Source organism: Lithobates pipiens, unplaced genomic scaffold (assembly GCF_037356315.1).
Source record: "Lithobates pipiens isolate NorthernLeopardFrog02 unplaced genomic scaffold, aLitPip1_a1.2 Scaffold_23, whole genome shotgun sequence".
In the NCBI taxonomy this organism is placed as follows: Eukaryota; Metazoa; Chordata; class Amphibia; order Anura; family Ranidae; genus Lithobates; species Lithobates pipiens.
This window is the reverse complement of record NW_027507785.1, coordinates 83,400,895-83,427,837: the sequence shown is the minus strand read 5'-3', so window position 1 is coordinate 83,427,837 and position 26,943 is coordinate 83,400,895. Positions and strand designations below refer to the sequence as shown.

General features: G+C 41.9%; 1 protein-coding gene across 11 annotated transcripts in view; it reads left to right on the top strand.

Annotated features, from left to right (window-relative positions):
- Positions 1-26,943, top strand: part of MAGI1 (membrane associated guanylate kinase, WW and PDZ domain containing 1) — a 708,238-nt gene that overhangs the window by 506,136 nt on the left and 175,159 nt on the right. For 10 of the 11 annotated variants that reach the window (XM_077451962.1, XM_077451961.1, XM_077451956.1 and 7 more), the window contains 3 exons: positions 2,547-2,756; positions 7,941-8,148; positions 19,129-19,211. In XM_077451962.1, the coding sequence (XP_077308088.1) occupies positions 2,547-2,756; positions 7,941-8,148; positions 19,129-19,211 (501 nt within the window). The remainder of the gene's footprint in view (positions 1-2,546; positions 2,757-7,940; positions 8,149-19,128; positions 19,212-26,943) is intronic. The other variant, XM_077451958.1, reaches the window with a different exon arrangement.

Sequence of the window (26,943 nt, the reverse complement as noted above, 5' to 3'; positions counted from 1 at the left end):
TTTTGTGACTTCCACCAGCCTCACCCCCCCCCCCCCCCCCTCTCAGTCCTCTAATGACTCATAGCTTGCGTCTCTCTGGGACTTGGGCCGCTGTTCAGGCAAATTAATGTCCCCCTTTCTCTCATTCCCTCCCTCTTTCCTCCAGGGCTAGATCAACCCCTGGTTTTGTCTGGTGGCCCCCTCACAGGTAGATCACTAACACCTTTCTATCCTGGGCTTTCATTCATGAGACCCATGACCCACTAGCCCACGGAATGCTTTCATTATCTACAACTCTGACACAACTCTAACACTGGATTTCATCTTTCTGCTGTAACTCTTCTTTCCCATTCCAGCCAATCTTTGAAGATATCTGCCTTAACTCACCTGAAACCCAGGGAAATGTCCTCTATTTATTCCTCTTTATTCCTCTTTGACCACTGAGGGCTCGTCTCGCTTCCACCTGTACGTCTCCAAATGGGAGTGAGACTTGGCAGTCTCTATAGAGTTAGAGGACTGGAGCAAGGCCTGGTCATCCATCTCCAAATGTTCTTTCAATACGGTCACCATGGAGGTGGCCTATAAGGTTCTCCTCTGCTGATTCTGGCCCGCATAGCTCATTAGACTCCATCGTACAACAATATATGCGTCAGAGGATGTGACCAGCATGAGACAAAATTCATATTTGGTGGTCTTACCCACGATTGGTGGGATTCTGGTCTATGGCCTCCTTTCAACCCTTGTTCATGTACCCTTCCACAAAGACCCTCGGCGTGCACTTCTCCACTGCCCCCTCCCAGGCCTTTTCTCATACCAGCAAAAGCTGGTCACCTACCTTTTCATTGCCGCAAAATGCGATGTTGCTAGAGCATGGTTGAAGTGAAGAGCATTTTGACTACCCTCATGCTGCATGTGAAGATGACCAGTGCACTTTATGACTCTAATGCTAAGTTTCTCAAATTGTGGAACCCATGGTGATCTTATGCTCTCCCGACCAGCTTGGGTATTCCGGACTGTTTTAATATATCCCCCATCTCGCAGGCTCCGTGCTCTTTTCTTGTCTAAGTCTACACCTCCTCCTTTTCCACTCTTGTCTTGACTGTTTCTCTTTCCTGGCCTAGCTCTATATCTCCTTTCTTTACCTTTTTTTTCCCTACTTGTCTCTCACTTTTTCTCTTCCCACTTTACCTCATCCACCCCCTCCCTATTCTACCCCTCCACCACCCGCCCCCCCCCCCCCTTTTTTCTCCTCTCCTCCCCTCCACCAAGGGATGACAATCCCACCCACTCCCCCTTTTGTTTTGTTTGTTATTCTCACCATGTCTTGGACCTCCAATTCCAGTTATTCAGTCCCACTTCCGGCGCTTACTCCGGAGTAAGTGTTTTGTTTGTATTTACGTGAAATGTGATGTTTTGTTCCCCTGTGTGGGACCATTTTGCTTTTTTCTTCTTCAAGCCTATATTTTGCCATTGTTTAACTCCATAAAAACTATTGTACTGAAAATACATACAATTTTATCGTAAAGGTGAACTAACCCTTTAGGCCGGGTCCACTTATGTGGAGCCAGAGTGAACAGCATGGGGTCTGGTGCGTCTCTGTTCACCAGTTCAGGTGCTATTCAGGTCTGAATTTTTGCCTGAATTCGCACCTGAACCGCACTCAAAAAGGCGCAGGACCCTTTTTTTGATGCAGACCGCGGCCACCCCGGACATTGAGAGCCTGTCACACTTGTCCTGCTAATTGGATGCGGGGAAACCCTCATCCAATTCACACATATGTGAAGTCAGCCTAAAGCATTTTATCACAATTTTTCCTTGTCAGACAGTTCAGGTAACTTTAATTTAATTTAACTTTATATCTGATGTTTACAGGACTGTAAAAATTCAACTTACTCCTGCACAAGCCCAGATCCTGTAGATTACTTTGTATGTCGTGATGAGAATCTTTTAATAGAAGTGCACACAAAAACTTCAAGTGATTCAATAGATTTTTTTTTTTTTCAATTCGTAAAACCCAACAGCTGCCTTCTTTTTTTCATTCAGTAATTAATCCTGGGTGTATAAGTTTGTAGAAGTAAAAAAAAAAAAATTGGTACAAACTAAAATGAGTCCAGCTGGATTATGTGGGTCATTCCTTCCTTTCTTTCGGTTCTCAGGGTGAACGGGGTAATGAATTTTATATTTTCTGCTGGGTACACTCAAAACCTGACATCACATTGTACAAAAGCACCCTTGGACGAAACCCGGCTAATTGAAATTCAAATGCAGTGAGATGAAGTTTTGCTATTCAGCCGAGCTGCCTTTTGTCTTAAATCTGTGTAATGAATGAACTTCAACAATGCACTCCTCAATTCTCCCAATACGCACATTCTTCAGGAGCCCAGAGGAAACAAAGAAACTCTATTTTATTTTCTGCTTGGTGCATGTTTAGAAACCTAATAGATTTTTCCTCTGTTCTGTGAAAGTGGCGGGAAGAAAAGATCTACCAATGTTTAAGTGGGGTGAGAAAGAAACATTTCATTTTTTTTTTTTGTTAAACCTGTCTATCTGTTATTTTTCATGTTTAGGTAATTATTATGGGACACCGAAGCCTCCAATCCAGCCCGTCAATGGGAAAGTGACTTCCGGTGATGCATTGCAAAATCCTTTCTCCGGCTCTAAGCAGTCGACCCCCAAACGGACAAAATCTTACAATGATATGCAAAATGCTGGCATAGTGCATACAGAGAACGATGACTATGACGATGAGGCTCCTGAAATGAACAATAGTTTTACAGGTACATTATGATTTTCTTTTTTTTTTTGTTAATGATTTTACTGCATAATGTTGTGATTAAAATGGTATTTCTATATACCTGACAAAGACCAGCTAGGTATAATTACGGCAATTACCACACTTAGGAAACCCTTACTTAGCACTGCAGACCAAGGAGACAACATCTTGCTGAACACAAGAAGAGATGAGTCAAGATTGGTGTTCAGGAGTTGCCTGGTTTATTCTGGGAGGGTCTACAATTTGCACTATTATCAGCCAATGATTGCATAGAACATGGGTGTGGTTAATACAGAGGTGTACATTACATATCATTACATATCATTAATTATGTCATCTGCTTTCATGAGTCACAGTCATGAGTCTTGTGGCCCAGGCATATTGTGACAATATTTCTTTATTTAGACAGTAAAAAATAAAACTGCTTATGCAAGCTATATTTTCTTATATGCATGCTTTATAGGAAAACTGCTACAGTATGTAAATACAGAGTTTAAACTAATAGGTTAACCCAAGTTAATCTTATATGAACTTATAAAGATGGAGTCACTCTGGTTCAGCCATATCACAACACATAATATTAGGGCCAATCCAGCCAAAGCCGATATTTTGGTTTTGAGATACCCTATTTATTGGTGTATAACACGCACCCCGATTTTAGGAGGGACGTTTAAGTAAGAAAACTTACATTTTAAATATAGAACTTTGAAGCAAAATTAGGGTCACCACTCATCAATGCACCCTGCCCAGTGCCCATCTGCAGCCATTAAATTGACCAACAATGCAGCCTGTTCAGTGCCCATCTGCAGCCTCACCTTTCCCATCATTGCAGCCTTGCCAGTGTTGGATTATCCCTGCTGTCTCCGAGGAAAGAGGAGAAGCGAACGCCACTGAATTACACAGAGCCGCAATCTCCTGTGTACCCACCACTCCGTCACTCACAGCCACGCCCTCTGGCCCTGCTCATATGATAGACAGGATAGTGGCCCAATGCGGGGTCAGGAGGCGTGGCTGTGAGTGACGGAGTGCACAGGAGATCGTGGCCCTATGTAATACAGCGGCACTCGCTCTTCTTCCCTCCGAGGCAGCATGGATCGCCGTATAACACGCACCCATGATTTTCCCCTGATTTTAAGGGGATAAAAGTGCATGTTATATGCCGAGAAATACGGTACTTGAACATTAAACCACCTGACAGTTCCTAGGGCTGGCTTCACACCATTGTATTGCAGTAACGCACTGTAAGCCTTGGTTCAAACCTCTGTGGCTGGGGAATGCAAGGAAAAGCTTGCATGTTTTTGGACCACAGATAAATGTGCTGCACTTTAGCAGACATGCAGGGGTGTGATTAATTCTTAATGATACTCCCACACACAGCACCTGCAGCGTGTTTTTGTGTGTGCCAAACCACCAGTTTGCTGTGGTGCAATTTTTTGTAGAACTCTTTGCCCGCGTTTCAGTGGGTAGGGCAGACCATTGAAATTAAAAGGCTGCCCAACCCACAGAATACAACCCCGCAAGTATGAACCAAGGGCTCATTCAGATAGGCATAAAAAACTCTGAGTACTGATGCGTACAGCTTATGGTCTTGTACACAACTGTAGTGAAGTTCATGGGCTTATTTAAACGGTTCTAAAACAAAGAGTTGTCTGTGGGCATATTTTAGGCCCAGTATTACACCGCGCATGTGTAAACATTTGTGCTAATGTATACATGTACTCTGCTGGTTACTCCTCCCGCCTAGCGTCCTTGGTTGTTAGGATGCAGGCGGTCTCTGCTGTTGCTAGGACGCAGGCAACCAACATTTATGCAGCAGCAGCACATGCACAGTATTTCCTCAACAGTCATTCATCAGTGACCAAAAGGCTGTTCATTCAGTGGATGTGCTGTTGCATGAAAGACTCCTTCAGGGCCGACCTATAAACATCAGTAGCATACAATCATCAATGCAAGAGCTGCGGTTTGCCCTGAGCAGTCGCGTTGGAGTTTGGTTATGCTGTACATGTGTAAATGCTGCACAAGCATTATATGCGTACAGAGAGCAGAAACAATTTTATGCAGGACCTTGGTGTCAGCAAGATCTGCCTGATTGAGCCCTAAAATGTGCATTTTGCCACATGTACATCAACACATTTTAAAGCTTAACTCCATGTTTATATCCCTTTTAAATAGTTAATTTGGGCCAAGCGAACCCAAACAAACTAATTACTGTGCTAACAGGTGTGGTTGCTGGGCAATGCCATATTAACTGTATGTAGCCTTAGCTGCATATACTGTAGTATACAGCTCTAAAGTAATAAAACTGCATGGTGCAAATATTATACAGAAACAAGCATAGAATATAATTTAAAAAAATATGTTCACAGCAGCAGTCAAAAAACGAATTGGTAAACAAATGTATAAAACACTGGTGCAAATCAAGCAAATAAATAATAACTAAATACATAAACCTCCACCACTGACTGGTGTTGTCGTTCATCCACCATCGCATAGAAAACACCAGCCTCTTCCCAGATTATAAAACCCCAGATTATAGGAGGTCTGTACGGTGCTAGAGATCAGCCAAATGCGCCTTCCTGTATAGACCAAATGATGGGAACAAAAGGCCTCTCCATCAGGGTTGTATCACAATACCAGTAAAATATATGAATCACAGAAACTCCCCGATGTAAAATTGCATACACTATTTATGTATTAAAGAGAAAAGGTACCCACATTATGAAAACTAATACAGAGCGGTATACAAATGGACTGCCAGAGAGTCCAGCAGCGTGATGACCTCAGCACTGGCCATGTTTTTATACTCCTCTGTATTACTTTGCATAATGTGAGTACTCTCATAAAAAAATTGATTTGGGCTGAGTACTGCTCAGACATTCACAGGACGCTTTGCATTTTATGAATGAATACTAAACTTCCTCTAACTGGCTGAGGTGGAAAGGTGGGTGCATGACATCACAATCTCCACTTCAGTCAATGAGAAGAAGCTTTGTGTTCATTCAATACAACGCTTTTTGTGAATGGCTGAGCAGAGCTCAGGCTTCATACAATTAATATAGCAGGCCCAGCGAGCATATTTTGGCCAAAATTAACTATATAAAGAGAAATGTGGAGTTAGGTTTTAAGGTGCAGCACCTTGTATGATGCTTTGCAGTGCCATTGATTTAGAATGGCACCTCAAAGGCACAATTACAGTAGGCAGCAATGCATCCACACTGCTGCGCACCCTAGCGCAGTTGCCATTCGCTGTTATGTGCCACAGTTTAAAAAAAAAAGGTTCAAGTCCAGTTTTTCATTTGTTGCTCTTTCTTGACAGCCTATTCACAATGGAGGGGCTGTCTTAATGCATTACACGTGTGTCTATGAACTGCAAGGGACTGGAAAGGTGAGACAGGTCCCCTTATAGCTCTTGGGACCTCTATTAGTTAGATCTGAGTTTCCAGGTTCATGCACCTGCTTTGACCTTTCCAACAGTAGATCCTGCTTTACTTGCTGGATTGTTTATGAATGTTATGATATAGAGTCATCTGTGGATTTATCTTTTAAATTTATATGGAAAAAGTTTTTTTTGAGCCCCTAGATATGATATGATAATGGCACTAGTCCATATATGGTTAAAATATATTACGTTTATTACAACAACAAAAACAAAACCTATTCGTCAATACATAGGTATTAAACCAACGACCCCATTACAGACTTCTATCCAGTTGTGTATTTAAGCAGTATGTACTATGTCAATATCTGCAGAACGTTTCTTGGACTTTGGGCTACTTCGTCAGGAGCTTATTAAATATATTCTTCACTGGATGGGATCAGGTGTGAGGAGAGACAGACCAGTACACCATAGGGGGTGAAGAAGTCCACACAGAAATATAATATAGTATATGAAGACCTCTATAAATAATTTTTATGCTGTATGGTTTATACAGAAGAAAATATCTGGTACATTATGGCATGTTCCTTAGACAGTATCTTTGCAATGGTCCGCTATTGTGTGTCATTAGATCGCCTATAGCCATCCAGTAGTGTTTAAATAAGCATCTATCTTTGATCTGCAATATGTAGTCTGTGCGGACTCATAATGCACCAGATATCTTCCTATGTATAAACCATACTAATAAAAATTATCTGTAGATAATATATACTATATTATATTTCTGATCCCCTCAAGTGAAGAGTATATTTTTGTTCCGCTAATAAGCTCCTGACGAAGTGAACCAAAGTCCAAGAAACTGTGCTAAAACAATGCTGCTTCAATGCACAACCGGATATAAGTCTGTAATGGGGTCATTGGTTTAATAACTATGTATTGACGATCAGGTTTTGTTTTAATGAAAATGTTGTCTGTTTTTTTAGAAATGCACTTTTATAATAAACATTATATTTTAACCACATATGGACTAGTGCCATTAAAATTCCGCCATATCTAGAGGCTCAAAAAAAACTTTTTTTCATATACTTTTAAATAGGGATGAGGCACTTAAAGGCCAACTAAATAATTTATCTGTCCTTTTAAAAAAATTTTTTTTTTTTAATCTTAGTCTAAATATGTGTGCCTGTTGTCTTCATAGTTTTCTCTCTGGATATTTGTATGTCAATTTGTTGGAAATAGGAGAAGATAGAACATCTCGTGGCCCCTCGGAATGTTAGGGTTTGCAGGTTACAGAGCCGGTAGATGTTTGTAGAGCCAGTGTGTGCAGACATGTTGGTTTTCATGAATGATGGAAATCCCGTTAGACTTAACATGCACTTGCTGCAAACTCCTCAGTCATTCAAGGGAGCCAACAGAGGTTTACAGTAGTTTCCCAATCAATGTCCTATTGGTTTCATTGGGTAGCTATCATCTGTCTGTGGTTGACCTTCTTGACTCCCTCTTTCACATAGGGCTCAGGTTTATTCAGGACAGATTTCTGCAAAACATATCTCATAAGCAGTGACTCCTGCTGGTAAAATCTTGCATTGCAGTACAGCCACATCCTTGAATGATGTAGCTCTGAATTTACAATCTACAATGTTGCACTGATCAAGCTCCAGTTTAATTAGTAATATAATAAACAATAGGATGAAAGCTGATTATTGGAGGGAAAGATTTAAATAGTACTTTGTTAATGTATTATCTGACTCTTGGCACCTTTTAGTGTTTTGCCTGTCATCTCAGTTCCGTCTCTTAATTTTTGCATGTCAGCAGACTCTAGTGAACAAGACGAAAACTCGAGTAACACTACCCAAGAGATTCCCCCACCACTGGTTCGGACCCTTCCTAGTTTTCACACCACGGAAGGTTCTCAGAAGTTGCCTCAATACCTACCTCCTATTGACGAGGACCGCCTTGGACCCCTGCCGGAAAACTGGGAGATGGCCTACACAGAGAATGGAGAAGTCTATTTTATAGAGTAAGTACATTATTTCTCCACGATAGAAGAATGTGCTCACTGTAGAAGGTCTACCATTTCCATTTCACCATTATGTGGGTAAAAGGACCTATACTTAATAATTGTAATTCATGATATATTTACCATTTACATGACTATTCTGTGTAGCCCGTTAGAGAGGCTATAGGTGGGGGATTTCAGAAAACCTTTGCAGACAGGAACATAATCTTCCACTGCTGTTTCTCTTTATAAAAACGCTATCTGTCTGGCTGTTTCAATGGCTTTTTCAGTTGCTAAACTGGAACAAACCTGCAGATCAAAAGTGTTCATTTTCTGCATGTCTGTTCCAGGTTGATGGCTTACATTGTATCGGGGTTCAAAGATCAGCATTGCTGCTGAGCCATTAGCACTGGGTGTGGAACTCAATTTTATTGTGGGCTACATCAGCTGTATATTTAAGACTATATACATTTATTCAGGGCTTTTCTCCACATTATATATATATACACAGAGCTGCTTCCTCTTCCACAGCTGGCTGCACTTCTAGAGCGCTATATACATCTTTAACCCATCAAACTTGTTCCTAACCCATTCTAGCCTGAACTGAACTTTCCAGGGTCCAAGCTACCTCCAACCACTGGATTTTATTATCACAATCACCCTTACCTATAGTCTTTTTTCCCACCCATCCTTCTCTCTCAAAGCACCACTGTGCCCCCCCCCCCCTTAGGGTTCTTGGGTGCGCTGTGTAGAGAGTGCAGGGTTCAGGGTTGCACTGTGTAGAGAGTGCAGGGTTCAGGGTTGCGCTGTGTAGAGAGTGCAGGGTTCAGGGTTGCACTGTGTAGAGAGTGCAGGGTTCAGGGTTGCGCTGTGTAGAGAGTGCAGGGTTCAGGTTTGCGCTGTGTAGAGAGTGCAGGGTTCAGGTTTGCGCTGTGTAGAGAGTGCAGGGTTCAGGGTTGCGCTGTGTAGAGAGTGCAGGGTTCAGGGTTGCGCTGTGTAGAGAGTGCAGGGTTCAGGGGTGCGCTTTGTACATAGAGTACAGGGTTCAGGGGTGCGCTGTGTACAGAGTACAGGGTTCAGTGATGAGCTGTGTACAGAGTGCCATTCCATGCCATTGCTGTATGCACAGAGTACAGAGTTCAGTAGTGCGCTATGGATAGAGTGCAGGGTCGAGGAATGTGCTACATACAGAGTGCAGGGTTCAGTTCTCTTCCACAGGCTGTCCACATTTCACTTCCAATCCTTCTTGGCCCTGACCTCTGCACCACTCTCCCCTATCCACCACATCTGCACACATCTCCCTCCACAGCTTTCATCTCTCCACCCCCCCCCCCCCCCCCCCCCCCAAAAAAAAAAGCTTCCTCACATCTCACCTACCCAGCTTTAGTACCTCCTGGCAGTGTAGGCTGCTCTGCCTCTCTCACTTGCAGAGAGATGATTGGTCAACATCTGTGCACACGGGCACAGATGGGGGTCACAGTGCTGCTTACCATGTGATGCCCCATTTATCACTGCATCCCTTGTCCCCGCTGTGCATGCAGGGCAGGAAGGAATCTGTGAGAGCCACTAAGAGGAAAGCTGTCCTTTTGTAAATACAGAAGGCTTCTGCGTTTACAAGTGACAGTGGGAAGTGGAGGGCGAGAGCTTAAAAAAAGCCCTGGGTGCAAGGGCCACATCAAGCGCCTTGCAGACCTTGTGTTCGACAAACGCACTAGCATGTTCAGATTCACAATGGCAGCCTCCTCCTCGAGGTCACTTTAAGGTGCCTCTTCCCAGCTTCATTCCATGCATGATGCTATTTGCCAGCCATTTGTATGCTCTCCCTGTGGTTGGGTTTGCTTCGGGTTTTGTGATATGCTCTCACATTCTCGTAGGTTAGATCTGGTGACCCACCTTGGAAAAAATTTGCTGAGAAAATTCTTCAGAAAATGTTAGCAAGTGTATCAGACATGGTGTCCAGAGAGTTGAGTATACATACAGCACATACAAATGAAAGCTTTTTGTTCTGTATTGTTCAAAGGGTGCAAAAAATGCCTGTTGATCCTACCAAAAATCCATTGTCCTGTGCACAATCTGCAGCATTGTGTAAGGGCTCATTCACACTAGCACTTTGGCGAGGGGCAGCAACGCCTGCAGTTGAGCCGTGCTTTTACCACCTCCCAACCGCTATCCTCTTTAGCTGCAGAGGCGATGGCTAACAAGTGGCAAGAATTATACCCCCGGCCACTTATGGTGGATGTAGCGCCTGCCAGGGCATTCAGTTCCATGCAGGTAGTTTTTTTTTCCTACATTTAGCCCTGCTGTGGGCAAGCAGCAAGGCTCACTTGTCAAGTGGAGCATTTGGACAACCCGATTGCTTCCACACACTCGGGAAAAGTGATCCCGCCCTGCGTGAGCTTCCCGCTATGTATACTGGGCTCTGTTTGCTCATTTGTGGGCTGGGGAGCGGCATAGCGGGAGCCACAGAGTAGAGGGAAGGGGGGAGAGTAGGCACACGTCCACTCTTCTACCCTTCTTGTACCTAACTCGGAAGCTACGTGTATGACGTCACTTCATGGTCCCCGTTGACAGATTCCCTGGCCAGCGTGGCCCGGAAAGAAAGTAATGCAGTGTGATGTTCTTTTCATTACATTGAGTAAAGCACAGAGGAGAAGTGCAGCATATTTTAGATCCTGAATGTCTCATTAAAGAAAACCTGTATTAATGAGATGAAGGGCCTTGAGTAAAGACTGGAGCGTAGTGTGGTAGGCGCAAATATGGAAGTGGTTTTGTTTTTCCTTATCTTTTTGTGTGTTTTGGTGGGGTTGTTTGAGGGAAATGTTTTTTTTTTTTATGTTTTGTATTGTTATATTATGAAAAAACTAATGCAAATTATATGATTATAAAAAAAAAGAAAACCTGCCCCCCCCAAAAAAATCATTACATAGGGGACTTTTTGTCCACTATGTGATAAAAAAAAGTTAAGTAAAAAAACTTTTTTTTTTAATTGTAAAAAATTAAAGGTACACCCAAGCACATAAAATCCCCCCCCCCCCCCCCAAAAAAACCATGTCATGTAAATGCACAAAAACGTAAACACACATGTTAGGGAGCTTACACATAAACATGTTGATTGAGATACACGTTACAAACTGGCGTCTACATTCAAAGCAAATTTGTCAAGCTCAGGATTAAGGAGTTAAAGCAAAAGCAGGCGTCAAAGTGGCAATACAACGGCTCTTCATCTCCTGTCAAATGCTCTCTGAAGTGTGATCTGAACACGGATCGCTCGTCACTACTGCTTTAAGTAAGCCCTTAAAACAATGTGTTAGGACTACAGAATGCCTCATCCCCATATTATGGAGAAGAGTAGAGGGGGAGGTGTTCCTTAGTCCTAAAATACCTTCTCTCCTTCAGCGACAACCCTGCACCTCTGTAGATGCAGTACATTTGGCGAGCGTTGCCACCCTAAATGTGTTTGTGGAAGGATCACCACGCGAAAATAATGCCCCTTTCACACTGGGGCGGTGCGGGTGCCAGCGGTATTTTTAGCGCCACTTTACCATCATTTTAGCAGCAGTATTCAGCCGATAGCAGGAGCGGTTTTACCCCCCTGCTAGCGGCCGAGAAAGGGTTAATACCACCGCAAAGCGCTGCTGTATAGCCGTGCTGCAGCATTCATTTCAATGGGCAGGAGTGGTGTATACACTGCTCCTTCACCGCTCCAAAGATGCTGCTAGCAGGACTTTTTTTACCGTCCTGCCAGCGCACCACTCCAGTGTGAAAGCCCTCACAGCGGCCCTTTCAGGGTGCTTTATAGGCGCTATTTTTAGTGCTTTGGCACCTGCAAAGCGCCCCCCAGTGTGAAAGGGGTCTGAAGGTAAAAAAAAGAAAACAAATGGACTGGTAGACTGCACTATAATACATTTGTGTTCTTGGGTTTAGACAAATTTTAAAGAAAGATTTGAAAGGACTCGACTTCCCACTTTAAATTCTCTACTTAAAAATCGCAATCAGAAATTGCGCTTATCGGCTAAAGCGGGATCGGCGATGGAAGCTCTGTTTATGTAAATACATAATTCATTGCAGAAGCCGTAGCTTCAGACCGAGACCGTCTTCCCCCTTAAAACAAATGATAGCTGCTTTCTAATGAGTACTTGACTGTTGTACAACTCCGCTATGTATTACTGCTCCCTTCTGGCGGTCATGCATTTTAAATCCTCTTGAAAGCTTCCAGTGTTAATATTTCAGCGTGTGATTTGTTGACGGGTTACGCTTTCAATTTGCATGCTTTTCCCCTCAAACAGTGATTACGTTACTCAGGAAAAGGAGAACAACAAAAAAAGAAAAAAAATTTGGCGCAGCAAGTAAAAAAAAAAAAAAAAATATGGAAGAACCGGATGCCTTCTACACTAAGGATTATTTATTCAAACACATCACTGTCTCGGAAGGCAATATTAATTCCTCACACAGAACAAACCAGGCCTCTACGCAGTTCACATGCTGCTTGGTGAAGCAAGAAGCTGAGCAAATCCCTTAACAACTGCTTTTCGGTGGGGCGGGGGAGGGTTTGACTGTGGGGGGGAGATTGTGTTTGGTCTTCATCATTTGGGATTTGTGATGACTGAGGCCCCCTGTCTGTTGTTTTGGGGAACTGCATGTGGATTTTTTCCAGATGACCCCTGACTGTATGGTAACAGTAGGGGCCCATTCACACACTGGCATTATTTGCACTGGATAAATGCAGGGCGACTACTAGGGCATATTATTATTATTATACAGGATTTATATAGCGCCAACAGTTTACACAGCGTTTAACAATAACAATTGTTTTCTATATACCCCATTAACACTGGTGTAATGAGCAGTGCAGGAAAAAGCAGCCTTTTGGAAAAAAAAAATCACACTGCATTGGATGGCACCAGACAAGACAACAGGGCAACGCACCATGGGGCTGTGCAGAAAAAAAAAAAATTGTCATGAAGTATCATCCTAATATAAAGACTTGGGTAAGGAAGAGTAAATAATTGGTAAAGAAGTACAACAGGAACTCTTCAACTGCCCAAATATAAACCATTCACCTAAATTATATTTAAATTGGATAGAATTAGATGTGTTCCTCTGAATCGGGGTTAATACATATAAAAAAAAATATTTGGAGGAAAAAGAGAGGGCCAACAGCCCGAAAAGGATTCTTCAAAGAGGAACAGAAACAATTTTTTTTAGCAAAAATAATAATTACTTTATTATAAATAATTCCGCCATATAAAAAAAAAAAAAAAGCGATACCTCCACCACACAATATAAACTGATAACGTTATCAGATTGTATTATCATGTGGTGGAGGTATCTTTTTTTTTCTATATGGTGGAATTATTTATAATGAAGTAATTATTATTTTTGCTAAAAAAACAGTTTCTGTTCCTGTTTGAAGAATCCTTTTTGGGCTGTGGGCCCTCTCTTTTTCTCCAAATATTTTTTTCTATATGCACCATGGGGCTGTGCAGTAACATGAATAAAGTGTCACTATATGAAAGTTGGAAAAAGTTGAAAGTTTGGGGAAAAAAAAAAAAAGCAGTGCAATGTACTCAAACGCACAGAAAAACACGCATCGCCCTGTTCCCTGCTGGAGCAGGAACTGCACTATCCTGCATGGTGAAACGCTGCGTTATACTGTGCAGGCTAGTGTGAACATAGCCCACAGCGATCTGTTGCAGTATAAGCGTGTGTTTTTCATGCACATTAATGTACTTTGCGTTAAGGCAGCTTATTCATTATTAATGGACTGCCAATGCAACACTACAGCACATATGACCCAAAATGCAGCACATCACAATGTATGATATGCCCCCTAATGTGTTCTGCTGTGCATTACACTCTACTGTACAATGCCATGGAGTGCTGTTCACAATAGATGTCGCTGTAGTGCACCACACTTGGAGCAGATTGTGTCAATGCACAAGTGAGAATGTTCCCTATTGGATCCCTGAACTCCATGTCTCGCAAACCAATCAGATTTTTCCTTTCAAGGAACACAACCTGGAATTCATGTGTCATAGACTCTCATTAGAAATCGATCTCCCATCCGTGTAATGATGAACGATTCATGTAACTGCTGGTAAGGTGTATATGAATCTCATTGGAGAATTATCATTTTTTTTAATAATGGACTTTATAGGCATAACACAAAAATAAGTTTTTTTTAAAAGAATTTTTCAGTATTTATTACAAAAATAAAACTTGAGAACAAATACATAGACTTACATAAATTCATAGATATTACCTAAGAGCATGTTAATTACACCATCTACATAATCAATTTAAGTATTGAAAAAATTTGGATAACCGAGCAATTACATTTTCCAATGATATCAAATTCTGAAGAGACAGTGTAACATATATAACTCAGCTCAGTTTGCTCTACATGTTACCGCGTTCAACAACGCTTCCTCAGGAGCTTTTGGCATATTATTTTCCAAAAAGGAGAAGAAATAGAATAGACTGAACAGGGAGTAATGTCCTCAATCTTATTGGACGTTTCAGAAAAAACAGATCTTCAGGTTGCTTATTGAAATGGCCTAAGCCCTTGTACACACGGTCGGACATTCCGATGGAAAATGTCCGATCAGACCGTGTTGTCGGATAATCCGACCGTGCGTGGGCTTCATCTGACTTTTTCCATCGGAATGTCCGACCAACAAAGTTTGAGAGCTGGATATAACATTTTCCGACAACATGATCCGATCGGACTTTGTCTGATCGTTTGTAGAGAATTCTGATTGGACAAAGTGCCACACATGCTCAGATCAAATTCCTAGACCAAAGCCATTGGCTACTAGCCTGAACGTAGTCCCGTCGTAACTAAAAAACGCCATCACGTTACAAACGGTCAGATTTTCCGGCAACTTTGTCAGACCGTGGTATGCAACACCGGTTTCGGACAAAATCTGTCGTAAAAAAATCCAACGGATTTTGTTGTCGGAATGTCCGACCATGTGTACAAGGGCTAATAGAGCCAAATTGTACCAGATACACTAGGGTGGTTAGCGATAAATGATAAAAACAATAGCGTCCAGAACAACCAAATACAGGCTGAATCCGTTTTGGACCTCCCACTATAAGAAAGCCAGCAGTCCAGAGAATAGTGAATGATCCCTATGGGTATCTTTAGAATTAATATTTTATGGAATGCCCCGTTCAGGTGACGGCGCCGCATCAAGTAAAAGCAACTGCTCCTGATGAAGCGTTGTTGAACCGTAACATGTAGAGCAAGGTGAGCTAAGTTATATATGTTGGCTAGCAGGTTCTCACATTTTTTGATCATGTGTACACAAGTCCATCGCACAAAAGTCCAAGCATGCCCGGAATCAAGTACGAGCCGGAAGCGCTCGGTCTTGTAAAACTAACGTTCGAAATGGAGATATCACATACGTCTTGTACCTCACTATGTTCGGAATTTTTGGCCAACATTTGTGTGACTGTGTGTATGCAAGACAAGTTGGAACCAACATACTTCGAACAAAAAACCACGTGTGTATGGGGCATTGCTCTTACTTAGCAGGGAGCGTGCCAGAACTTTTACAGAGACTGCTGTATTTATGCAGAAAACAAGAACACTTCTCTACAACACATCAGTGTCTATCTGTGTCGCATATCAGTGCCACTTCATTGGTGCCACCTCATCTGTGCCCATCAGTGCCGCCTTATCAGTGCCTGCCACTGCAGCCCTGTCAGTGCCCATCAGTGAAGGAGAAAACTTACTTATTTACAAAGTTTTGTAACTGAAACAAAAAAAACAGTTTTTTTTTCAAAATTTTCGGTATTTTTTTATTTGTTTAGCAGAAAATAAAAATTCCACAGGGAATCAAATACCACCAAAAGAAAGCTCTATTTGTGGGAACAAAATGATAAAAATTTAGTTTGGGTACAATGTAGCATGACCGCGCAATTGTCATTCAAAGTGCGACAGCGCTGAAAGCTCAAAATTAGTCTGGGCAGGAAGGTGTATAAGTGCCCGGTATTGAAGTGGTTAATTAGCTCCTTCTTCCCCTTACCCCCCCTATTGATAACATTTTCTGGTGGGTTTTTTTTTTTTTTTGCTTATTTCTATGTTTCTAACCATTAGTATTTTAACTTTTTCCATTTGTATTCCTTTTGTTCTGTAATTTTTTTTAGTGTTGCAAAAAGGTGCAAAATTATGGAAAAAGCCTTTATTTTTATTTATTTTTTGTAATGCTTTGTCGCATGATCCTAATTTTGGTTTAATTTTAAACAGAACAAATTATAGGATAAAATGTATACTTTTTCTGCAGTAAGGCCGCGTACACACGGGCGGACTGTATGGCCTACTTAGTCCGTCGAAACACATTTCGGCGGACAGTCCGCTCGTGTGTGGGCTTCAGCGGACTTTTTCAGCGTGCAGTCTGGCGTACTAAGTATTTCGGATTTTTCGAAATTCTGTCCGTCATACTTTGGTTTCAGCGGACAATCCGCTCGTGAGTAGGCTAGTTAGACGGACTAAGTATGGCGCATGCTCAGAAAGGATTTACACGGCGGAAGGGTGCTTTGCTGTGTATTGGACTTCCTATTTCTAGTCCCGTCGTACGTGCTGTACACGTCATCGCGCAAGCTTTCGACGGACTGTTTGTGCATCCGTGTGTGGTCAAGTCCGTTCATTCGAAAGTATGACGGACTGTCCGTCGGATTGTATGACGGACTAAGTAGGCCATACAATCCGCCCGTGTGTACGCGGCCTAACAGTATTTTTTTTTTAAATGAACCTTGAACAAAGGGTCTTAGTTTTTTTTTGCCAATGAATTGCAAAAAAAATGTAATAATATTTTTGGCTAGACTTTGTCCTAAAAATTATGTTTATAATAATCTGTAATATTATGGTAGCAGTCCAGGCTAAGAATATCTCATCCTAAAACTGCTAAATATGTATGTAAGTTATTGGGAGAGAGCTATAGACATATTGAAGTATTACTTCCAATGCTTCTGTCCACTGGGCTTCTTCTGTCTCTAATGTCCTGTTTCTGTCTCTCCTCACAGTGTAACTGAACTAGAAGCCACAAGCGGAGTAAAATATAAATCTCAGATTTTTGAGGCTCAAAAATGTCTGAAATACACCTGAAAAAAACTCTTTAAGACCTGTTTTATACCTATGCATTTTTTAATGCATGTTATGTTTTGCAGAAACGCACTGCAATCCATTTAACATGGTTTCCTATGGGACACATTCACATTCATACGTTTTTCAGCTGCTGCATTTTTGGAAAGAGTCAGAGACTTTTTTAAATGCAACGCGGTGTGTTTTTGGTTCAATAGACTTCAATGGACACGATGCGGAAATGCATGTAGTGCATTTCTTGATGCGTTCTTGATGCGTTTTGTGTTTTCTAATCTGCCTAACAACAAATACATCTCCCCTTAAAAAAAAAATGCGTGTACAAAAACGCAAAACGCACCACAAGAAGCACTACACAAACAAATCAAAAGCAAACTGCATAGGTGTAAAACGGGCGTAAGGCTCCATTCACACATAGGTATTTTGAATCTTCGGCGTAATTGCTGCAATTCTCTCCGCGATTTTAAAATGCACTGTTAAAATGTCAAATCGCACATCAGCGTGTTTAGGGGGTATGTAAAAAAACGAGGTGCAATCCTGCCATGATTGTTGCACGACAAATCATGCAAACCAAATGTGTGTCACCCAAAAGAAGTTCTGGAACGTTTTTTCGGCAAAGCGTTGCGTTATTTGTTTTGCGCGATTTTTTGCATGTCAATTGCGGCAGATTCGCACCGCATTTTAGGTGTCATTGAAGTTAACGGCACCTGAACAAGCTGATGTGGGATTTGACATTTTAACAGCGTGTTTTGAAATTGCGAGCAAAATCACACGCGATTCAAAAAGCCTATGTGTGAATGGAGCCTAGGACTCTGAATTCTAGTGTTTTTAGACAATCGGATTTGAAGTCAGAAATGGCCAAATCTGCCTGAAAAGTAGATCATGTCGCTTATGGAGCTTCAGGCTTCGAGCGACAGGCGCTTGAGTGTATGTGAACAGTCACCATTGGAATACATGGGATTTTGGATGTTGAGCGTTTTGGAGCTGTGATTTTTGAGCTAAAAGAAGTGCAAGTGTGAATGGGGCCTTGGTAATCACAACATTATTGGCAAACATCCCAGCCATGTAATCTAAAAATTGCTCAGATCCATAGGGAGTGCACAGGTGTGTTGTTTAAAGATAATTTATATTTGCCTGAAAACTGATTGTTTTTTATGGCTCGTTCACACGTGCTTTGATTTTTGAAGAGCAATCCGTGTTCGCAGGCATGTACTGGCCATTGGGACTACCGGGAGTTTCCCGGTGGGCCGATGGCTCAGTGGGCCAGGTTGAGTTGTCAGCTTGTGAAAGTAATGGCTGCATGGCCCCCACTGTGTCCCCCTGTGTCCTCCACCCCCCATGGTGTCCCCCTGTGTCCTCCACCACCCACACTGTGTCCCTCTGTGTCCTCCACCCCCCACTGTGTCCCCCGGTGTCCTCCACCCCCCCAACAGTATATATACTGTTTTTGTGCGTGTTTGCAAAATTAAAGTGGGCCGGTCCGGATTAAGTCCAGGGCCAAATTGCTCATTCATGAGCCGGATTGCTCATTCAGAGAGCGTTTGACAGGAGGTGAGGAGGCGCTACATCATCTCCTCGCCATCTGCTTTGAACCCTGAACTAGCGTGCCACAAGCTGGTCGCTGGGCACTGGCAGAACAGTCCCATTCACTCAAATTGATCGTGTTAGGCAGGTGCTATGCCCACCAAAAGCATTTCTGGTGTGGCCAATGTACACCCCCAGCTACTACCTCTGCAGCTAAAGGAGGAGGGTTTGGGGGGAGGGGGGGTGTAAAATGTGGCTCCACCGTGGGTTTTACCTCCACTCAACTGATAATGTGAATGACCCCTTGTTCTGATGTACATGTGACCAGCAGTATATAAAAATCACCCCTTCTATGTTTTTTTTAATTTCAGCCACAACACTAAAACTACATCCTGGTTAGATCCACGGTGCCTGAATAAACAGCAGAAGCCTTTAGAAGAATGTGAAGATGATGGTAAGTCAATTTGCATTTATAATGTTGTAAATTTTCTGCATGCACTTGCAAATGTGTGCAAATTCCACCCATGGTTTCTGTGTTCACACCCCATTTTCTCAGTTTATTTGCACTGTATAATTCTGTGTAAATACTGCACTTCTTTTTCAACTGTAAAAACATATTTTATATTAATATTCATAGATTTTTTTTATGGATTCTAGCTAACCGTCTTTTTAGCACAGTTGTGATGTCTCTTTTATGAAGATATGAGAGTAAGATTGTTCTATGCTGAGTCCGACCATACATGTAACAATAGGGAAGCTATAGCAGCCAATCAGATTTCACTACTGTACAAAGTTCTGAACAGTGAAATAAGATTTCTGACTGGTTACTATTCGTTATTGCACATTTTCCCTTGCAGTCTTCTTTATTAAGTAGAGCTGATACGTGTGTATTGGATCTGATCTGCTGTGTAGGCATTGTGGGTATATGTGGGTATGAGGGCTGTTGTCACTTTAATACCAGACATTTCGAATATATACAGTGCCTTGCAAAAGTATTCACCCCCCCCCCCCCCCCCCCCTTGGCATTTTTCATGTTTTGTTGCCACACAACCTGGAATTAACATGGATTGTTTGAGGATTTGCATCATTTATTTACAGAACATGCCCACAACTTTGAAGATGTTTTTTTTATTGTGAAGCAAACAACAAATAGGACAAAATTACAGAAAAAGTAAATGTGCATAACTATTCACCCCCCTTTGTAGAGCCACCTTTTTAGGCTATCACAGCTCCAAGTCGCTTTGGATAAGTCTCGATGAGCTTGCCACATCTTACCACTGGGATTTTTGCCCATTCCTCCTTGCAAGACTGCTCCAGCTCCTTGAAGTTGGATGGTTTTCACTTGTGAACAGCAATCGTTAAGTCTGACCACAGATTTTCTATTGGATTGAGGTCTGGGCTTTGACTAGGCCATTCCAACACATTTACATATTTCCCCTTAATTCACTCAAGTGTTGTTTTAGCAGTGTGCTTGGGGTCATTGTCCTGCTGGAAGGTGAACCTCTGTCCAAGCCTCAAAAATATCCCTGTATTTTGCCCCTTACATCTTTCCCTCAACTCTGACCAGTTTCCCAGTCCCGACTGCTGAAAAACATCCCCACAGAATGATGCTGCCACCACCATGTTTCACTGTTGGGATGGTGTTCTTTGGCTGATGCGCTGTGTTGGGTTTGCGCCAGACATATCGTTTTTTTGAGGGCCGAAAAGTTAAATTTTAGTCTCATCAGACCAGAGCACCTCCCTCCATACATTTTGGAAGTCTCCCACATGCCTTTTCGCAAACGCAAAACGTGCCATTTTAGTTTTTGCTGAAAGTAATGGCTTTCTTCTGGCCACTCTGACATAAATCCCAACTCTATGGAGCGTACTGCTTATTGTCATCCTATGTACAGATACTCCAGTCTCTGATGTGGAACTCTGCAGCTCCTCCAGGGTTACCTTAGGCCTCTCTGATTAATGCCCTCCTTGCCCGGTCTGTGAGTTTTGGTGTGCGGCCGTCTCTTGGCAGGTTTGCTGTTGTGCCATGTTCTTTCCATTTGGTTATGATAGATTTGATGGCCCTCCTAGGGATCATGAAAGATTTGGATATTTTTTTATAACCGAACCCTGACTTGTACTTCTCAACAACATTGTCCCTTAGGCCGCGTACACACGGGCGGATTGTCTGCCCAACTTAGTCCGCTGAACCGTGTTTCAGCGGACAATCCGCTCGTGTGTGGGCTTCAGCTGACTTTTTCAGCGGACAGTCTGACGGACTTAGTCTTTCGGAATTTCCGTAATTTTGTCCGTCCAAACTTGGTTTTGTCCGTCCAAACTTGGTTTCAGCGGACAGTCCGCTCGTGTGTAGGCAAGTTGGACGGACTAAGTATGGCGCATGCTCAGAAAGGATTTACACGGCCGAAGGTTGCATTGCTGTGTATTGGACAGCGTTTTTCTAGTCCCGTCGTACGTGCTGTACACGTCATCGCGCAAGTTTTCAGCGGACTGTCTGTTCATCGTGTGTGGTCAAGTCCGTTCATTCAAAAGTTGAACGGACTGTCTGTCGGATTGTCTGACGAACTTAGTTGGGCAGACAATCCGCCCGTGTGTACGCGGCCTTACTTGTTTAGAGAGTTCCTTGGTCTTTATGGCAGTATTTGGTTAGTAGTGCCTCTTGCTTAGGTGTTGCAGCCTCTGGGGCCTTTCAAAAAGGTGTCTATATGTAATAACAAATCATAAGACACTTAGATTGCACACAGGTGGACATCATTTCACTAATTGTGTGACTTCTGAAGGTAATTGGTTGCACCACAGCTTTTTTTATGGGCTTCATAACAAAGGGGGTGAATACATACGCACATGCCAATTATCAGTTTTTTTTATTTCTTAAAAATATTTTTATGTATATATTTTTCTAATTTTGCTTCACCAACTTAGACTATTGTGTTCTGATCCATCACATATAATTTAGATGAAAAAGACATTTAACTAAAGGCTGTAATGTAAAAAGCCAAGGGGGATGAATACTTTTGATACTGTATACGGTATATAACAAAAAACCCTATATATATATATATATATATATATATATATATATATATATATATATATATATATATATATATATATATATATATATATATATACATATACATATACACACACGCACATTGTGTGTGTGTGTGTGTGTATATATATATATAGATAGATAGACTTGTTGCCAGTAACCAGAATATGATAGTTGGTTTTATTTAATAACACAAATCAAGGTGTAGAACCAAATAGCAACCAATCAGACTCCAGTCCGGTTAGAAACATGCTTCTGTTTGGTTAATATGGATACATTTTTAAAGCTATAGCATTTTATAAATAAATATACCATTATTTATAGACAACAATATAAATGGTCACAAACTCCTAGAGGACTAGTTATAGAGTAATATGTTTTGATTTGGAAATAACTATCCATGTATGGTTAAAATTAAATCTGTAGCAGAGACTTGCACTGGAATGGGTATCTCCTAAAATCGTGTATGTACCAGTGCATGAAGTCTGTAGGTACTAGATAATAGTCTAGTGACTTTATTATTTAAAAAAAAAAAAAAAAAAGCACAATCCCAAAAAATTAAGAAAAATCGGTCCCTAGTAGTCTTTTGTGCATAAGATGCCATTAAAAGTGCAGCAACAGAACAGTAGTTGCTCCTGTATGTCACCATCTACTAACCATGGTACTTCTTTCCAACTGCAACTCCTAGCCATGTTGGGTGCACCTAGGGGGTGGTACCAAGGATGGTGCTATAGGTGGGGGTTGGCCTTAGCTGATGCTACTTTTATTTCCTCCTGGGGAGTTACTTGTAAGTAGAATGGGGTGTATTTCCATTCTTTGTATGTTGGAAGCTCTCACTGCCAGCAGTATGTTTCCAGACATGTAAAGGGGGGAGTGCTGCAGACTAGACTTCAGGAAGGGTTCAGGACATTTACATATTAGTCATTTGGCTGGGGCATCTACAGAAAAAAAACCTCTGAGCATAAAGGCTACATATATACAAATAACGCCATCCATTCCTTGTATGTTGGAAGCTCTCACTGCCAGCAGTAGGTTTCCATCTAGCATGGAGTTGTGCTTTAAGGATACTTTCAGAAAGGAGAAGGGCGATAGTTTAAAGGATAACTGTCAATTGATGTAAGGCCTTCTGGCGGCCATAATTAGACCATCTGCTGGCATGCTATCAACTGATACCTTGTTAGCTAAGTGTACTTCATGCTGCCTGGTCAGTAGGAGGCCAGTATTGGCGCTGCTACTTCTGTAACAAGCGGCAGACCTCATACTGTGGTAGGAAGATGAGGTGCAGCCTTTGACTGACTCCTAGTAAATAGTCAGCAACAGATAATCTACATTTTTCCACTTAAAGAGTTAGTTCACCTTTACCAAAACAAGAATGGAGGTAAGGTGTGTCTGTAGATAAAAAACAAACTGTGCAGCTTTGACCAAAGTTGAATAATGGTCTTGCTATAGGTATAAACCATTTAAGTATCTCACGAAGCCTGATTAGGAAACTACTAGGATGTTGTACTAAGAGAAGCCTAGTGTTATTTCTCACCTTCACACCTTCTCACCCTCACCATCTAGGGGGTAAGCTCTCAAATGCTGAGCTCAAAGCTATTTCTTCAGGGGAGAGAGAGCGCATATGGGGGGTTTGAATCAGAGAAAGAGCTCACTCCTGTGATGGTAAACGTGAGCAGTAACATTACAATCCTCTTAGCAACGTCCTAGGAGTTTTTTCAGTTGGGCATCATTATGTACATAAATAGCCCACACTTATAACAAGGGTATTATCCAACTTTGGTCAACTTGGTTTGTTTTTTATCTACAGCTGTACTTTATCTGTATAGGGAGTACTTTGTTAAAGGTTAACTTTGCATTTAAGTTCTTAAAGGACCAGTCCACCCAAACATTATTTTATAATTATAGATAGGCTGAGTTAGCCCCTGCCTTCTAACATGTCTTGTATACTCCCAACAGTGGCATTTCCTTAAAGACTGCCAACTCTGTCCTCCTCCACCTGGTATCTTTGGTTGGTCACATCCACCATTGTGTATTCCAGCAGCTTTTGTGAAATTTTCTACAGTATATTAAATTAACTGGGAGAGTTGGCGCCCCTCCTAATGGTCGCAGCATATATGCAAACCTGGAGATTTCAGCTACAGAGTCCCTGAGAGATTCAAGAAACTGCTAAGATTTAACTTTCTGCCATCTGCTAAAAATTGGAACATCAGTTTTGGATGGACTGACCCTTTTGTGTAAATGAAAAGTTAACTTATATGCACTTTGTTTTCAGCAATTGTGAGATTCTTGCATTTCTTTGAAGAGATTGTACAGAAAGTGGGTCAGCTGAAGTTTAGTAATTTTTTTTTAATCAGCATTAGGAATAGTACTTACACGAAAGTCCCCTGTGCTGATAGCGGCTATGTTCCATTCCTCTGCTCTGGTTACCCCCGCAGCTGTGATCTTTCAGTGCTGCGGGGATTAAAGTGATTGTAAAGGCTCTTTTTTTTCTATAAAAATAATAAACATGTTATACTTACCGCCTCTGTTGCAGTGGATTTGCACAGAGCAGCCCGGATCCTCCCCTTCTCAGGTCCCTTTTCTGTAATCCTGGCTCCTTCCTCCTTTTCAGTGACCCCACAGCAAGCACCTGAGCTAAGTCACAGCTCCCTGTGTCCATTCAGACATGGAGCCCCCGACCAGGCCCCCCGGCCCCCCCTCCCCTGATTGGCTAGCTGACTTTGACAGCAGTGAGAGCCAATTGTCCCCCTTCTGTGTCTCAGCCAATCAGGAAGGATACATTTGGATGGCTGGGACACTTGTAGACATCACTGGAAAGAGAGAGAACTCGGGTAAGTGTGAGGGGGCCTGCTGCACACAGAAGGCTTTTGATCTCAATGCATACAATGCATTAAGGTCAAAAACCTTCTGCCTTTACAACCCCTTTAATATGAGCAGCTCCACTCTGCACATTCAAAAGTGCCAACTTTGCCTGCCCTCTCCAGCCCTCTGCTCCACTAGCTGTACTAACAGATCCCACAATAAAAAAACACTCTATACATGAGCAGATGAATGAAAGGTCCACCTTCTCCATTCATAGAGAACTTTTCATTGTGGGAACTGATGTTACAGCTTCTATAATGGAGCAGAGGGCTGGAAAAAGTGGACATAGTTGGCCCTATAGAACAAGTGCCTGTGACAGGTGGAGGCAATCGTAATAACTCCCACCTCACCAGACAAAGCCTCCACCAACACATGGGACACACCATTCATGTTGGTACTGTCCCTAATGTTGAAAATAAATACATAAAATCAGTAAACTTCAGCTTTAAGGTCTATTTGATATCCATCCAGTGTGGGTAGAGAAATGTCCGTAGGGGCATTATTTTGTCAGCTGTAGATGGCTGGAAACATCATGACTTCCAAAATGGTTGTGCAACAGGGGAGGACTACGCTAAGGGTGGCATTTACTGATGGGGCCTGTACTAATAATGTTTTTTTGGGCTGGTGTCCCTGAGTGGAGATACTTCACCATTCATACCTTGATCCACCATTCATACCTTCAAACCACCCACCTCTCACCATGAATGCAGCCTTATTGCACACTTTGTGTGCTAAACTTTCTTTAGGCAACAGAAAGCTGTCCCTAACATGAAAGAGCTAGTTGGTTATGTTTGCCCCCCAAAAACCTAAAGTTCCCAGTCCTTATCTGTTTTAAAGATGTCTTGGTGGATAGAATGGAGATGCTTTACCAAAGGAGTATAGCTTGTTTAGTTTGCAAAGTGAATTTTCACTGTGAAATGATTTAAAGTTGTGTTCTCTTTGAATTTCCATTTATGTTGAAGGAAAGTTCAAACACACATATTTTGCTGGAACGTGATTGGATGATTGAAGTTGGCACAGCTTCACCTCATTCACGAAGCTAAATAAAAATTCACTTTCCTCACTTAACAGCCTGTATTTCTTTAGTTCAGCGGTCTGCGAATTGAGGCCTGTGAGCTATTGGCGGCCTTTTGGTTGCCCTTTTCTGGCTCTTGGAGCACTATTCTTCCCACTGCTACAAGGCACTATTCCTGCCACTGGACACCAACAGTGGAGCATAATCCCTGCCACTGTTACCAGTGATGGAGCACTTTCCCTCCCATTGTTAACATGATGATGCATTATTCCCAGCATTAATACCAACAATGGGGCATGATTCTTTAAACGAATACCAATGATGTGGCACTGTTCTTTTTCTTATTGACCATAGGAGCTATGTAATTGATTTAGTCCCACTGATGACCAAGCTGGAGGCATTGTTTACTTCCACTGATGTCGGGACATTTTCTACTGTCACTGGCCACCATATGGCTACCCTAAAGTCTGAAGGATAGCCAACTGGCCCTTTGTTTAGACATTTTGAAGACCCCTGCTTTAGTGCATTAACCCCACTGTATACTTCCAACAGACTGTACAGAAATTACAGTTTTTCAAACTTTATTTGGCTACCCTAGAGAAAGGTATTGTGGCACTCTGCTTGTTCCAGCCCAAAACATATGAAGCATATTCATCTGTTCAAAGGAATGTGTTCTTAAGTTTAGCACCTCCACAGTACAATTGTATTAAAGAAAGTACTGATTCTATTATCAGAAATAACTGTAACAATATGTTCCTTGCAGTTTTCATGGATATGTTCTGCTGGCTGACTAATAGGATTAACTTTCAAAAATGAGATTTAAAATTTAACTACTTCATCTGAGTTTTTGGGGAGCTTTGAGATGAGATTGTTTCCATGCTGAAAACAAAAGAAGATTGGCTAGTTTTACTTTTTGTTTTCTTATCTAAAACTTCAAGATTATAACTATAAGCTCTATTTTTGGTACATTCTTTAGCCCAGTGTGTGTAGATCTTCATTTGGAGGAGCATTTGAGGCCAAAACTGGCTGTTTATTGTAAGTTCTAAAATATGATCTGAGTTGCCCCATAGAAATCAAAGATTTAAAACTTGATGTATATGGTGGGGCCTCATGGGAAACCCACTAAAGAAACTTGGCAACTATGTTCGTTCAGGGTTTTTTGAATGCCCCTGACCCACTTAAACTCAACTTTGCCACGCTCCCACCTTGTCTCGCTGGTAGACCAAACCCTGTGTAAGTTTATGTTGGATGTTCTGGAGCAAC